Source organism: Limulus polyphemus, unplaced genomic scaffold, assembly GCF_000517525.1.
Source record: "Limulus polyphemus unplaced genomic scaffold, Limulus_polyphemus-2.1.2 Scaffold7978, whole genome shotgun sequence".
Taxonomy (NCBI): Eukaryota; Metazoa; Arthropoda; class Merostomata; order Xiphosura; family Limulidae; genus Limulus; species Limulus polyphemus.
The window spans coordinates 1475-14095 of NW_013673588.1; the positions used below are offsets into that span (position 1 = coordinate 1475).

Genomic DNA, 12621 nt, shown 5'->3' on the forward strand with positions numbered 1-12621 from the left:
ACTCTTGGATTTAATGCTGAAATGAAAGACTGGACATTGGAACATCATGAACAACATGGCTGGGTACATGAGGACAAGGCTACTCTTGGATTTAATGCTGAAATGAAAGACTGGACATTGGAACATCATGAACAACATGGCTGGGTACATGAGGACAAGGCTACTCTTGGATTTAGTACCGTAGTGAACTACACTGCTCTTGTTTTTAAGATTGAAATATCAACTGTGACCTGCCAGCCATATTTAATCCTTTGTTTCAATGATTCCCAGAAAGTTTCGTCTAATATTGACTTTATAAAAGGATCTACATTGGTGAACCAATCATTGTCTTCTGTTCATTGTGACCGATATCCAAAATAAAGATCATTAACACAATAAACTAATGATTTCCCAAGTGTATGATGTTTTGAATGATTTAACCAGCTAGCAGCAGTTTGTATTTGTTTGAATTATCATCCAACGTTCTCTCTCCTCAAATGTTCTTTAGCTACAACATCAAACATGGCAGAAAATTAACATCTTCGTGTTCTTCTTGAGTCTAGGTCTGAAGTTTGTTTTCCACTTTGTATAAACACGGATTTTCTTTTATCCACATTTCTCTATTACTACAACACCGATGAACTGTGTTTCAACAAGCTTATCTGATAACACTGACAACGTACTTGCTGCGTTAAACAATGGCGGATTGATAACTCCGCCATTGTTTAACGCAGCAAGTACGTTGTCAGTTCTGCCATTGTTTAACGCAGCAAGTACGTTGTCAGTGTTATCAAGACATTGTTTAACGCAGCAAATGCATTGTCAGTGTTATCAATCCGCCATTGTTTAACGCAGCAAGTACGTTGTCAGTGTTATCAAGACGGCTTGGATGGGTAATGAAGAAAAACTTTAATATAAGTTTAACATAACAGCAAATGTACAACGTTTCGACAAGGTTTTGTCATTATCAGGTACCATGGAAATGAATGTCGGAACCCGTCATAAAACACACACATAGATATAGATATATTTAATAAATCCAGCATGTCAACAACTGTCATTTATGCTTACGAGGTGGCGCCACAGTATTTTAAGTTTCAGAAACCATAAGTTTAATAATGGTTGGACACGGCTTGAATGGGTAATGACGAAAAACTTTATTATAAGTTTAACATAACAGCTAATGTACAACGTTTCGACAAGGTTTTGGTACCGGATGATGACAGTGAAGTCATTTTCTATAAAGGAATGACGAAGTAATTAAATTTAGCATTTTTATGCCCTTATTAGTTCTTAAATACAATAATCTGCCATTGTTCAACGCAGCAAGTACGTTGTCAGTGTTATCAACCTGCCATTGTTTAACGCAACAAGTACGTTGTCAGTGTTATCAGTCTTCCAAGCATTATTTCCATATTTACTAATATATGGCATCATGCACATGTTAACGTCTGTAGCGTAGAAGTATAAGAACACTTAATTTTAAGATTCGTGTTCACTAAGGCTCATTCATTATAATGTCTATATTTGTTGACAGATGGCGCCATGAAAGTTTTAATGTTTATAGTGTAGAAGCACAACAGCATTTAAGTAAACTTGTATGTTTAATAAAAAGGTGTCATGTTTTCGTGCCTCATGAATAGATACAAATAATATTTTTGTATTCTCTAGTTTCTAATTTTTTCGTCTTCATTAACCAGACTCACAGTAGCAGGCAGGCCAAGTGGGAAGGTCAGTGTCATAGGTCAGGTAAACCCAAGAACGAACGTGAAAACTGTAACTACAACACCAATGGTTATGATCTCCTGTCGAAGAAAATGAAGGCAAACTCATGACCAGTATTCAAGCAAGCAGAACTGTGTGGGAGCTAACATATGCACATAACCAAGGTATACAGTTATTTGAGTGTTGTACAATCACAGAGTTTTGAATGGCTTCAACACAGAAGAAGAGAGTTTGGAGTTCAGTCTTTTGTTTAAAGTTTAATGCTCGAAATACCTTTTCAATCAAGATAACAGTGTCTCGTGAACTGTTACCATGGAGCTTTATACATATCTAACGTATACTGCGTCTTTCTGGTTGTTTCAATAATACCGTTTTCTAACCAGTACCTTTAATGAGTACTTACCAAAATATAAAGTGAACACAATGTTGTTCAACGAACTGAACAATTGTAATTTTTATATAAATAAATAAATAATATAGGGACTAAAATAAGTTTACAATTATGAAATATTTTGATTTGATAAAACTTAGTTTTATAGTGTTAAAACAAAAACAGAAATGTGTGTTGAGAAACGAAAAGTTTTGAATTTGCTTCTCCCAGTAGGTTTGGATGTCAACTACTATTATATTATAAGTCACGTATCACTTATAAAGACAGTAATTCAACACCAAAACACACTGTAACACTTTGTGATTCCACATTAATTCTTCCTTTGAACACACTGTAACACTTTGTGATTCCACATTAATTCTTTCTTTGAACACACTGTGCTTATATACTGTAACACTTTGTGATTCCACATTAATTCTTTCTTTGAACACACTGTGCTTATATACTGTAACACTTTGTGATTCCACATTAATTCTTTCTTTGAACACACTGTAACACTTTGCGATTCTACATTAATTCTTTTTTTGAACACACTGTGCTTATATACTGTAACACTTTGTGATTCCACATTAATTCTTTCTTTGATGAAAACAAACCAGTTTAAATTGTCTATAAAACAATTACAGCTTTGTTCAACAACCAGAAGATAGAATCTGATCATTAGCATCAACATGTAAATTAGAAATATCTCCCTCATCGTATCATATATACTTCTAAGTTGTTTGAAACACAGATTAATAAAACCTTTATATATTTAGCCAACATCTTTAGCCATTATTACCAAGAATTGTCATATGACAGATGGTTTGGAAAATAATAATTTTATTTCAGTTGATCTTAAAATGATGCAGCAACAACAAACGTTCTGAACAAAAAAAAAGTGTAAATCATTGTCAGGAACTACTCATAATAACAGAAACTAACTATCAATAAGATGATGAATCTTTTAACAGATTTAAGCCTGGGATAAAATGGCTAATATAAGGCTTATTAGGTAATACAGCAGATGGACACTGAATCTTCAAACAACTGGACAAATCTCTTCAGTTTGGAGTCATGAAGCAAGTTCAGTCTTTACTGTTAGAACTCGGTACACAGACATTGGATCTTCAAACAGCTTGGCAAAGTCCTGTCTTTACTGTTAGAAGTCAGTACACAGACATTGAATCTTCAAACAACTTAGCTAGGTCCTCTTCATTTTGGGGCCGTGGAGCAAGTCTGGTAACACGATGCTGGAATATTGAACATAACAATATATGTAGACTTAACTAAAACACCAGTAAACAATCTATGAATTCAGACTGATTATCTTACTGCCTCAAAGTTTTGTTACAAGTTGTCTAATCCCCAAACCAACCACCACCAAAACCAATCTGAATCCACACAGACTGAGTACCACAAGTGAACCTTCATTCATTTAAACATTGACGTAGCATGTCAGCCAGGTCGAATAACCCTCTACCTCATAATACAGGAGGGCTCGTTTTTACGAAGATAATCTATAATTCCCTCTTCCTTGGTTCCATCCTACCCCATGTTGTGTTACAAGGCCTAATCCTACCCCACACTGTGTAACAAGCCCTAATCCTCCCCTTCATTGGTTCCATCCTACCCCACGCTGTGTAACAAGGCCTAATCCTCCCTTTCATTGGTTCCATCCTATCCCACGCTGTGTAACAAGGCCTAATCCTACCCCATACTGTGTAACAAGCCCTAATCCCCCTCTTCCTTGGTTCCATCCTATCCAATGCCATGTAACAAGGCCTAATCCTCCCCTTCATTGGTTCCATTCTAACCCACACTGTGTAACAAGCCCTAATCCTCCCCTTCATTGGTTCCATCCTACCCCACAGGATTAGGCCTTGTTACACAGCACCCCACGCTGTGTAACAAGGCCTAATCATACCCCACGCTGTGTAACAAGGTCATGACAACATGTGGCAATAAAAACAGGTTATGGAGCAACACAATGAAGAAAGTAAATAAAACTTTGTATTCATTTTATTTTACCTTTGGAAGGAAACACAAATATCGACATGTATACTAATAATGATGTTATAATTATCAATTGTGGAAAACACATGTTAGAAGTTAAAGTGTCATTAGAGCAAATTTCACCTCTAATTGCACATTTCGTGATACCGTAGCACTTGCTGGCTTTAAAATCATTAGTGGCACCATTTCCAGAACTGTGCTGGTATAGCTCTTTGTGGATCTTTTCAGCTTGGCCTTTGATGGTTTTAAAAATTGGTGTTCCCTCAGCTCATTCTTAGATAAACCAGGTACAGATGGTTCTATACAGCTGGCTATCATTGGCTAAAAATTGGTGTTCCCTCAGCTCATTCTTGGATAAACCAAGATGGTTCTATACAGCTGGCTATCATTGGCTAAAAATTGGTGTTCCCTCAGCTCATTCTTGGATAAACCAAGATGGTTCTATACAGCTGGCTATCATTGGCAGTTTTCAGGAAGTTGTGTTGTGGGACTTCACTCTTGTTTAGGTCTGGAAGTACTTCATTCAGCTGTGCAATGTTGACTCACGTAAGCCTAGTTCACAAGCAACTACTGCTTGTTTAACTAAGCCTAGTTCACAAGTGACTATTGCCTGTTTAACTAAGCCTAGTTCACAAGCGACTATTGCTTGTTTAACTAAGCCTAGTTCACAGGCAACTACTGCTTGTATAACTCCAGTTTTTAGTTTATACAATGTGTTAATTTTATCTTTCAGTTTCTATGGTTTTCTTTTGCATTTTGGCAATGATGTGGACATACTGCAGGAAAGCGAAACAAACTGTGTTACAGTTTAGAGAATGATTTGCAGTTTGTGGGTTTTTATATGGATCTTACCCTTGTTCACAGCGATAGCAAAGATTAAATAGTGCAGTTGTGATGCATAGAGCTTGAAAAAAGCTTAAGGGATGACTGCCTTTTAATTTGTGCTGCAGATAATCATGAGGATGGTGGACTGATGACTTTCGAAGTGACTGATCAAAAGCTAATTAGGCTGAGAAAGATTGAATTGACTTTTGGTGATTGTTAAGAAAAGAATTACACTAATTGTATACTGGCTTTCAATTTAGTCATTTTGTTAGTTAAAAGTAATTAAATAATTGCTGAAGCATGTTACTTTCTTTTTAACGGCTTCTTGTACAGCTGAAGCATATTACTTTCTTTTTAATGGCTTCTTGTATAGCTGAAGCATGTTACTTTCTTTTTAACAGCTTCTTATATAACTGAAGCATATTACTTTCTTTTCAACGGCTTCTTGTATAGCTGAAGCATATTACTTTCTTTTCAACGGCTTCTTGTATAGCTGAAGCATGTTAATTTCTTTTTAACGGCTTCTTGTACAGCTGAAGCATGTTACTTTCTTTTTAACGGCTTCTTGTATAGCTGAAGCAAGAAACTGCCACCATTTACGCTTCATCATTTTTAAAGATGGAATTCAAACACTTACAGTGTTGTATCTGAATCTGTATTGTATCAAAGCTCAGTATGTCGAGGTTTAGACATAAAACACCACCAAAATCAATCTGAATACACATAGACATAATACCACTAAAATTAATTTGAACATATTTAAAACCATACAAAAAGACACAAGATTAGCGATGTAATGTATTACTCGGTAAACACAAATCAAAAGTCAATTGCTTAGTCAAGTTGTTTATTCATAACTGAAGCTTTATAAGAATTCCAAAACCTTACCAAATCTCCAAGATTTAGAACTCGTAATCCCACCTTATTCAACTAAGAAGTTTGAGTCCCAAGAATCCAATTTTATATCCACATTACTACACACCCTACAATTTGTTATTTTTATATAACTAAAATAAAGTCTAAATTTGAGCACCAAAACTAATTTAGAGAAAAGTTTCCTTCAAACACAGTTTACCTGAGGTAATGTTCCCTTCACTAGTTCAGGGATGTCTTCTTCACTAAAACCAACCTCTTTCAGACCATCTTCTATCTCCATCTCAGACATGAATTGCTTAAGAATATCTGCAAGAATAACGCCAGCATCCTCCTTCCGATCATTACTAGTATCTCTCCCTAGTGTGGAAGGTAGAAGAAAAAATTATGCCCAAATATTAGAACATCATGAAAAATTCATGAGAATGTTTACTGTGCCACTAAATTTGGAAAGTTACTAGAGCTCATTCTACGTTATAGAACACAATTTTTATTATAGCTCAGCTAATACTTATTTGATATGTTCTTTAATCATGTATTCTATGTATGGGATCTATTTAACACACTAACTTCTTCAGACACTGTATCTAAGGAAACCTCACAAAACAGGAGTAACGGGGATAATTGTGGCGACTTTCAATGTCACAGTGTAGGATGGCCCTACATTCATGTTAAGGGCTTCACATGGAAGACACTTGAGTAAGTGTGCCTACAAAAGCATTCAATCTCGAAAACCCTTATATAGCTTGCGTAACGTAACTCACCACTTCAAGCTGGATAAAAACCCTTATATAGTTTGTATAATGTAACTCACCACTTCAAGCTGGATAAAAACCATTATATAGCTTGCGTAACGTAACTCACCACTTCTTGTGTAACGTAACATACCACTTCAAGCTGGATAAAAACCATTATATAGCGTAACATACCACTTCAAGCTGAATAAAAATCATTATATAGTTTGTGTAACGTAACATACCACTTCAAGCTGGATAAAAATCATTATATAGTTTGTGTAACGTAACATACTACTTCAAGCTGGATAAAAACCATCATATAACTTGCGTAACGTAACTCACCACTTCAAGTTGGATAAAAACCCTTATATAGCTTGCGTAACGTAACTCACCACTTCAAGTTGGATAAAGACCATTATATAGTTTGTATAATGTAACATAACACTTCAAACTGGATAACAACCATTATATAGTTTGTGTAACGTAACATACCACTTCAAGCTGGATAAAAACCATTATATAGCTTGCGTAACGTAACTCACCACTTCAAGCTGGATAAAAACCCTTATATAGCTTGTGTAACGTAACTCACCACTTCAAGTTGGATAAAGACCATTATATAGTTTGTATAATGTAACATAACACTTCAAACTGGATAACAACCATTATATAGTTTATGTAACGTAACATACCACTTCAAGATGGATAAAAACCATTATATAGTTTGTGTAATACACCATTTCATGCTACATAAAAAAACACACTGTCTACAGCACACTGCTTATATCTGCATGCTTTTCATAATTTATACAGCATATGAGGATAACAGTTTCCTACTGCTTGTGTCAATAGTCCAATCACATGGAAAACCATGGGTGCTGCAGTGATTCGACCAGTATTTTTTATGTGTAATAGCATGAACATCTGTTTCTTCTCCAGCTGCTTGAGGTATGTGATGGTTGAACAGAAGGTACAACTGGAAGTCTCATCTTAGTGAAACCATACTTATTGGCCCCATTTACACATGTAGATTATTACTGATCATGTTGTGTACTGTTGCTCAGATCATGTGGTTGGATGTTTCCACTAACTTAGTGTCAGTGGATGTTTATATGTTACAAGTTACTCACTTTGCTTACCACAGTTAGGATCTGACCTGTTGCAGGTCACTTTTTGACTGGTCTTGGTGCCTTAAGTTGATCCATCTCTGACTATGAAATTATAAGTCCTTGATCTGTACATATCTTTATGATCAAGTGTATGAATATTCTGTGTTGGAAACTGTCGTTATACACCCTTTAGAAAAACAATGAATCTTCATTGGCATAACACTACCTATGAAATGCCAAACAATTTCAAAATGTTTGATATTTTCCATTCCACTTCAATTTTTTATCAGATGCGATTGTCATGTGACTCACTGATTTGCATAACAAAATCATTTTAATATAACATATTCAACCCTGAATTTATGTATTTCTCATGATAAGGATGATGTCTGCTTGCTTTGGATTGTAATTTTATGCACACTTTTTAACAACTCTTTCAAAATGAAAGACAGTCATGTTTTCAAGTATTAAGAATTATACCCAACTCCAAAACAACAGTGTTCTATTTGTTATCACCTATGTTTAAGTGGAAAATTTTCTTAATTAGGTTTTCAATAAAACATGTTTTAAAAATATTTTACCTAATAAAGAAGCTGCCTCCAGGTGACGTTCTGGACACATGGCTCCAGTGAATCTGAAAACTGCAGGAGCAGTTATTACAACTGAGAGGCCATGAGGCTGAAAAAGTATAAATGACTAATAAATCAACAGAACTGGATAATCTTATGAACTGATATATTTTGTTACATTTTGCACTTAACATAAAGAAGTTCCCTTATCACAAAATTACAGTATACATCTGTATAGTTTTTATAAAAAAATAGTTACAATCCTAATTAGCACTAAAGAAGTTCCCTTATCATAAATTTACAGTGTACATCTTTACAGTTTTTATAAAAAAAAATAGCTACAAACCTAGTTAACACTAAAGAAGTTCCCTTATCACAAATTTACAGTGTACATCTGTACATTGTAATTTTTGGTTTTAAACATTTTAGTAAGTTAACATTGATTACCTACTTTATTTCAGCCATGGGATGTCCTATCCTATTTCTGGACTAGTGAAGAAGCACAAGGTTAAAGGTTACAACACAGATCATCCTATTATAGTAAGGATAAGACATATCAACTTCTTATGTTTATTAATAGTATTGAAATGTATTCCATTATAAGCCTCTCGTCAGGTGTCTCAGAAGTTTGAACTATGACATATTCTTATTATTTCACATTATCATAAATATTGTACAGATGTACACAGTAAATTTGTGATAAGGAAACTTCTTTATTGTTAACTAGGATTGTAGCTATAAAACTGTACAGATGTACACTGCAAATTTGTGATAAGGAAACTTCTTTAGTGTTAACTAGGTTTGTAGCTATTTTTTATAAAACTGTACAGATGTACACTGTAAATTTGTGATAAGGGAACTTCTTTATTGTTAACTAGGTTTGTAGCTATTTTTTTTATAAAAACGGCAATGTTTCTAAACAATCTTTATCTTTACTAGTTTCACATTGTAGTACATGAACAAACTAGTAAACAATCTTTATATTTATTAAGTTCTGTTTCACATTGTAGTACATGAACAAACTAGTAAACAATCTTTATATTTATTAAGTTCTGTTTCACAGTGTAGTACATGAACAAACTAGTAAACAATCTCTTTATTTATTAAGTTCTGTTTCACATTGGAGCACATGAACAAACTAGTAAACAATCTTTATATTTATTAAGTTCTGTTTCACATTGGAGCACATGAACAAACTAGTAAACAATCTTTATATTTATTAAGTTCTGTTTCACATTGTATTACATGAACAAACTAGTAAACAATCTTTATATTTATTAAGTTCTGTTTCACATTGGAGCACATGAACAAACTAGTAAACAATCTTTATATTTATTAAGTTCTGTTTCACATTGTAGCACATGAACAAACTAGTAAACAATCTTTATATTTATTAAGTTCTGTTTCACATTGTAGCACATGAACAAACTAGTAAACAATCTTTATATTTATTAAATTCTGTTTCACATTGTAGCACATGAACAAACTAGTAAACAATCTTTATATTTATTAAGTTCTGTTTCACATTGGAGCACATGAACAAACTAGTAAACAATCTTTATATTTATTAAGTTCTGTTTCACATTGTAGCACATGAACAAACTAGTAAACAATCTTTATATTTATTAAGTTCTGTTTCACAGTGTAGTACATGAACAAACTAGTAAACAATCTTTATATTTATTAAGTTTATTAAAATGGGCTAGAAAACATATAATATAACTATGTTTTACCATTAATGTGACATCTTCAGGTATTTTACACAACAGAACTAAGCATAGTCTAAACCTTAACATAAACCCACTCCCTGCATTATATGTATTCTAGGTCTGTTTTGGTTTTTTGTATCAGCTAGACTAGAGGAATACGGACGTTTTCCATCATACGTCTGCAACATTTTAAAGATACATTGTAATGAAAATAACACTGATAAAAATACTTGTCCTGGATCTAGTGTTAATAAATGCTAAAAAAAAGAAAGTTGTCTCTCTCTCTTGGCAGTAAGATTTTATGCTTCATTAAAATCTTATATATCAATCTCATAATGCTTTGTTTTTACAGTTCACAAGAGTAGCTTCTCAAATGAACTAAATTAGTTTAAACAAACTAGCTTTATAGTAGAAACTACGAGCGACTAAGTCTCTACTTACCACAGATGTACCCCAGCATTACCAAATCCAATCCCAGCATAAGTACTTGCTAAATGCATGGATGATCGAGCCTCCAGATCATCTTTATTGTATACTGCTCTATAAAGAGTAAAACATGTTAGTCACACAAGTGTCACGGTTTCAATGACAGCTTTGAAATCTGTAATCAACAAGTAAGGATTTCAAAATCTCTCACCTTTTGAAATATCGCTGGATTATTTTCAGGGCATTGAGAGCCCACACGTCACTAACAGGATTGCTGCCTTGGTAGGCTGGCCGTTCAATAGGATTTACCGGACAAGGAGATCGCTGGTTATACGGGATTGCAGTGTAGGACTCTAAGGCATGACTACGACAGGAGAGTCAGAATAATTAACCAGATTAATGCATGGCTATAACATGTCAAAAATAATAACAATAAGACTAAGGCATAATTATAACATGACAGTAAGAATAATTACTGAAACTAAGGCATGACTATAACATGACAGTAAGAATAAATACTGAAACTAAGGCATAATTATAACATGACAGTAAAAATAATTAACCAAATTAATACATGGCTATAACATGTCAAAAATAATAACAATAAGACTAAAGCATAATTATAACATACTGAAACTAAGGCATGACTATAACATGATACAATAATTAATTAGACTATCATATGACTATAACACAACAATAATTAATCAGACTAAGGTATAACTATAACACAACAATAATTAATCAGACTAACATATGACTATAATATGAGAGTCAGGATAATTATTCAGATTAAGGCACGACGGTGTTATAGTCATCTGATAGTCTGATTAATTATTGTTGTGTTATTAGTTGATTAATTATTGTTGGTATAACTATAACACAACAATAACTAATCAGACTAACATATGACTATAACATGAGAGTTAGGATAATTATTCAAATCAAGACATGACTATATCACGACAAACGGAATAATTAATCAGATGATGGCATGGCTATAACATGATAGACAGAACAATTAATTAGATTGTGGCATGACTATGACATGACAGGCAATAATTAATCAAACTAAGGCTTAATTACACTAAAACATGGCTGTAACATGACAGACAATAACACACAGGCCTTAGATGGTTTTATTGTCTTGAAATCTTTACATGTTCTTCAGTAATTCTTGTACGCTGAATCCAAAAATGAAATCCATTTTTCTCCATCACATACAGATTTTTCACAAAACATCATAACACAATACATAAAAGAAAGACCACAACACATAGTTTTGAGACTAGAAAACATAGATTTCACACACAAAAAATCAGAATGATTGAGGATGTATATTTGTTTGACATCAATATTCTTCCCTTTTCTTCAGTTTGTTTGAATTTTTGTTAACAAATATAATAATAAAAAAATGTTCATTGAGGTAAACGAAATAATAATTTGATCTAAGTAAGAGTTTTTTTTTCGTCCAGATTTGTAAAAAATCCTTAAGTGATGGAAAAAAAATGAATATTATTTTCAAAATCTACATAGCTGAATTATGGAAAATCTGTTATTAAAACCAAAACTACTTTTATGAAGTTTAAATTCACAGGCCTGTATAATTAATCAGACTAAGACAATACTATAACACAACAATAATTAATCAGACTAAGACAATACTATAACACAAAAATAATTAATCAGACTGAGACAATACTATAACACAACAATAATTAATCAGACTGAGACAATACTATAACACAACAATAATTAATCAGACTGAGACAATACTATAACACAAAGTCATGTTTTAGTCTGATTAATTATTGGGTCATGTCATGCCATTCTGTCTGTTGTATCATAGCCATGCCATGCCATTCTGTCTGTTGTATCATAGCCATGCCATGCCATTCTGTCTGTTGTATCATAGTCATGCCATGCCATTCTGTCTGTTGTATCATAGTCATGCCATGCCATTCTGTCTGTTGTATCATAGTCATGCCATGCCATTCTGTCTGTTGTATCATAGTCATGTCATGCCATTCTGTCTGTTGTATCATGCCATTCTGTCTGTCGTATCATAGTCATGCCATGCCATTCTGTCTGTTGTATCATAGTCATGCCATGCCATTCTGTCTGTTGTATCATGGTCATGTCATGCCATTCTGTCTGTTGTATCATGGTCATGCCATGCCATTCTGTCTGTTGTATCATAATGGCATGACTATGACACGACAGGCAGAATGGCATGGCATGACTATCATGACTATGACATGACAGACAGACAGAATGACATGG

The 12621-nt window shown here is 33.7% G+C and overlaps 1 protein-coding gene across 1 annotated transcript in view; it reads right to left on the reverse strand.

Annotated features, from left to right (window-relative positions):
- Nucleotides 1-2900: 2900 nt before the first annotated feature.
- Nucleotides 2901-12621, reverse strand: part of LOC106475021 (hydroxyacid-oxoacid transhydrogenase, mitochondrial-like) — a 23207-nt gene continuing 13486 nt past the window's right edge. Inside the window, exons 9-14 of the mRNA XM_013935718.2 lie at nucleotides 10550-10702; nucleotides 10354-10452; nucleotides 9937-9991; nucleotides 8216-8312; nucleotides 5991-6148; nucleotides 2901-3327 (exon numbers count right to left, since the gene is read on the reverse strand). Of these exons, the coding sequence (XP_013791172.1) occupies nucleotides 3244-3327; nucleotides 5991-6148; nucleotides 8216-8312; nucleotides 9937-9991; nucleotides 10354-10452; nucleotides 10550-10702 (646 nt within the window). The 3' untranslated portion in view covers nucleotides 2901-3243. The remainder of the gene's footprint in view (nucleotides 3328-5990; nucleotides 6149-8215; nucleotides 8313-9936; nucleotides 9992-10353; nucleotides 10453-10549; nucleotides 10703-12621) is intronic.